The sequence below is a fragment of the Myotis brandtii genome, unplaced genomic scaffold, assembly GCF_000412655.1.
Source record: "Myotis brandtii unplaced genomic scaffold, ASM41265v1 scaffold105, whole genome shotgun sequence".
NCBI lineage: Eukaryota > Metazoa > Chordata > Mammalia > Chiroptera > Vespertilionidae > Myotis > Myotis brandtii.
Window position 1 is genome coordinate 2,084,792 of NW_005353538.1, and position 2,549 is coordinate 2,087,340.

Genomic DNA, 2,549 nt, shown 5'->3' on the forward strand with positions numbered 1-2,549 from the left:
TGGGGGAAGGGTGCCCGTAACCCACCCACCCTGCCTCTCCGCTCCAGACTATGAGGCCGTGCGCAAAGGGGGCCTGATCTTTGCCGGCCTGGCCTTCGTGGTGGGGCTCATCATCATCCTCAGTAAGTGGGGCTGCCTCGTGTAGGGGGTGCGGGGCCCGTCCTTCCTGAGCCCCTGCCTCCCGTGGGCCCCTCTCCCCTGTGCAGGCCCTGGGAGGGGTGAGTCCCCTTCCCGCCCTTCCCGCCCTCTCCGCTCCCTTCCTCTCTCCTCCCTGCCCCGGCTGGATGTGGGGACCCAGCAACGCCCTGATGGAGGGAGGCATCTTGGGGTATCTCCCTGCTTGGTCCGTGGACCACACAGGAGGTTCCATCTTTCTAAAGTGCACCCTAACCCAGCTGGCGTGGCTCAGTGGTCGAGCGTCGTCCTATGAACCCGGAGGTCACGGTTCGATTCCGGGTCAGGGCACATGCCCAGGTTGCTAGCCCCATCCCCAGTGTGGGGCGTGCAGGAGGCAGCCCATCAATGGTTCTCTCTCTTCATTGATGTTTCTCTCTCCCCCTCTCCCTTCCTCTCTGAAATAAAAATATATAGAAAAATAAAAAATAAAATAAAGTGCACCCTCTAGGGGACCCAGGAGCTGCCAGGATGGGGACTGGCTCCCTCTGATGATGGGAAGGTCCCCTGTAAGTGGAGGGGGGCAGGGCAGTGCTCTCTACTAGCCTCTGCCGGACACCCACACCCTCCGACCCTGCATGTTCTTGGCCTGAGCTGCCTCCAGCCCATTTAGTCTTCTCGGCATCACTCCACGCCTGTCCCCATTCTCCAGATGAGAAATGAGGCTCACCCTGCGAGGCCAGCGACTTGTCCATGGCTCCCCGCTGCTCAGAGCAGAGCTGGTTCAGCTGCACCCAGGGGTGCCTACCCTGCCCCCACTCCCACCTGCTCCTGGGAAGTGTGGGAGGCTGGGACCTGAGGTCAGAGGCCCCGCTGCGGTTCACGTGGAACCCCAGCTCCCTGGCCGGAGTGCTCCGCTGTGGAGTAGGGTGATCCCACTCGCCCCTAAGGTGGAAGCTGGCACCCAGATGTGCAGCCCAGACAGCACGCAGAGGGGCCGACGTGGGCACACGGCTCCAGGGACGGCAGGGACAGGGACAAGAGGATGTTGATTTGTTCTGATGCAACCAGAAGAAAAACACATGGGAATGCGATGAGTGGACAGGAGACACGGACGGTGTCCGGGACCTAGCAGCGCTCTCCACCTCGGGGCTCTGTCTGCAGACGCTGCGCCCGGCTCCGGGCCCCTGGAGGCGGCACTGGGTGGTGCTGAGCTCACAGCGCGGAGGCAGCACGGTGGACTCGCCATCATCCGTCTCCAAGGCCCACTGAGCAGCTACTCTGTGCCCAGCACAGAGCTGAGGGCATGGCCAGGGCCCAGGCTTGGGCCCGCTCCCAGGTGCCCAGGGTTCACCTTGGACCCACTGAGTCGGTGCTCGCTGACCGACAGGCTGCCCTGGGCCTGGCCCTCTGTGCGGCCGGCAGGGAGGAGGGAAGGGCCAGAGCTGAGTCTCCGGGGAAGGAGGCCTCCTTGGAAGCGAGGGGCCCATGAAAACCCACCTGTTTTCTCTTCAAGGCAAAAGACTCCGCTGCGGGGGCAGAAAGAAGCATCGGTGAGTGCCCGGGCGGCGAGGCGGGCGGGACGAGGGGCCGCCGAGGAAGTTGGTCTCTGAGGCCTGTTGGGAAGGGTCCCCACCCTCAGGGTTCCCATCTTCCCTACTGGCTCTCACCCGCCTCCTCTCCTCCCCACCCCAGGCCGGGCGCAGACGAGGAGCTGTGATGGCAGGTGCGCAGGAGGGGCTGGGAGGGCGCGGCCGGGGAGGCGATGGAGAAAGAGAGGGAGTTTGGGGCTGGGCGGGGGGAGTTGTAGGGCGTCCATTCACCCACCAGGCAGCCTGTCACCCATCATGCATTTCAAATGATGGCCAAGTGCCTGGCATGGAGTGTTCAGCCAAGGGCGGGGGCGGGGGGGGGGGGCAGAGGTGCCCTGGAGAACGGTCAGAGAAATAAGGAAACGGGAAAATCCGGGCCTGGCCCGTCACGGCCCACACCCGGCCTTTGTCTTCCAGAACCTGCCAGGCCGCCGCCACCGCAGGCCTCTGTCCCTGGCTCGGCCAGGCCCTCGGGCTGAAGGGAGCACCGGGCTTCGTGGAAACCCTGGACGGCCCCCCTCCCCCAAGTGCCGCCTCTTCCTAATAATAAAGCTGAGCTCAGACATGGCTTCTTCCGCTGCCTCGCTCCCCGCTCTCCCTTAGCCGCCCTGACTCACTCCTCCAGGTTGGGGTGCCATACAGCCCGGTCTCCGGCTTTCCGTTCACGGCTCAGGCGCCGGTGCCCGTAGAGCCAGCGGGCCGCTCCTCGCCCTGATCACCACGCGCCGGACGAGGACTCAGCCCGTCTTCCAAATGCCGGGCTGAGAGGAACCAGGAGTCCAAAGGCCACGGGCTCAGAGCTGTGGGGTAGCTGGCCAGGCCCTGGGTGCCACTTGGCGCCAC

At 64.8% G+C, this 2,549-nt stretch overlaps 1 protein-coding gene across 8 annotated transcripts in view; it reads left to right on the forward strand.

The window, feature by feature from the left end:
- FXYD2 (FXYD domain containing ion transport regulator 2) overlaps positions 1-2,274 on the forward strand; it is a 12,781-nt gene extending 10,507 nt beyond the window's left edge. For 5 of the 8 annotated variants that reach the window (XM_005856802.2, XM_005856800.2, XM_014539253.1 and 2 more), the window contains 3 exons: positions 1,631-1,667; positions 1,810-1,840; positions 2,124-2,274. In XM_005856802.2, the coding sequence (XP_005856864.1) occupies positions 1,631-1,667; positions 1,810-1,840; positions 2,124-2,185 (130 nt within the window). In that variant the 3' untranslated portion in view covers positions 2,186-2,274. Of the gene's footprint in view, positions 1-47; positions 124-1,630; positions 1,668-1,809; positions 1,841-2,123 lie in introns of those variants that run through there. The other 3 variants (XM_014539256.1, XM_005856804.2, XM_005856803.1) reach the window with 2 other exon arrangements.
- The last annotated feature ends 275 nt before the right edge of the window (positions 2,275-2,549 follow it).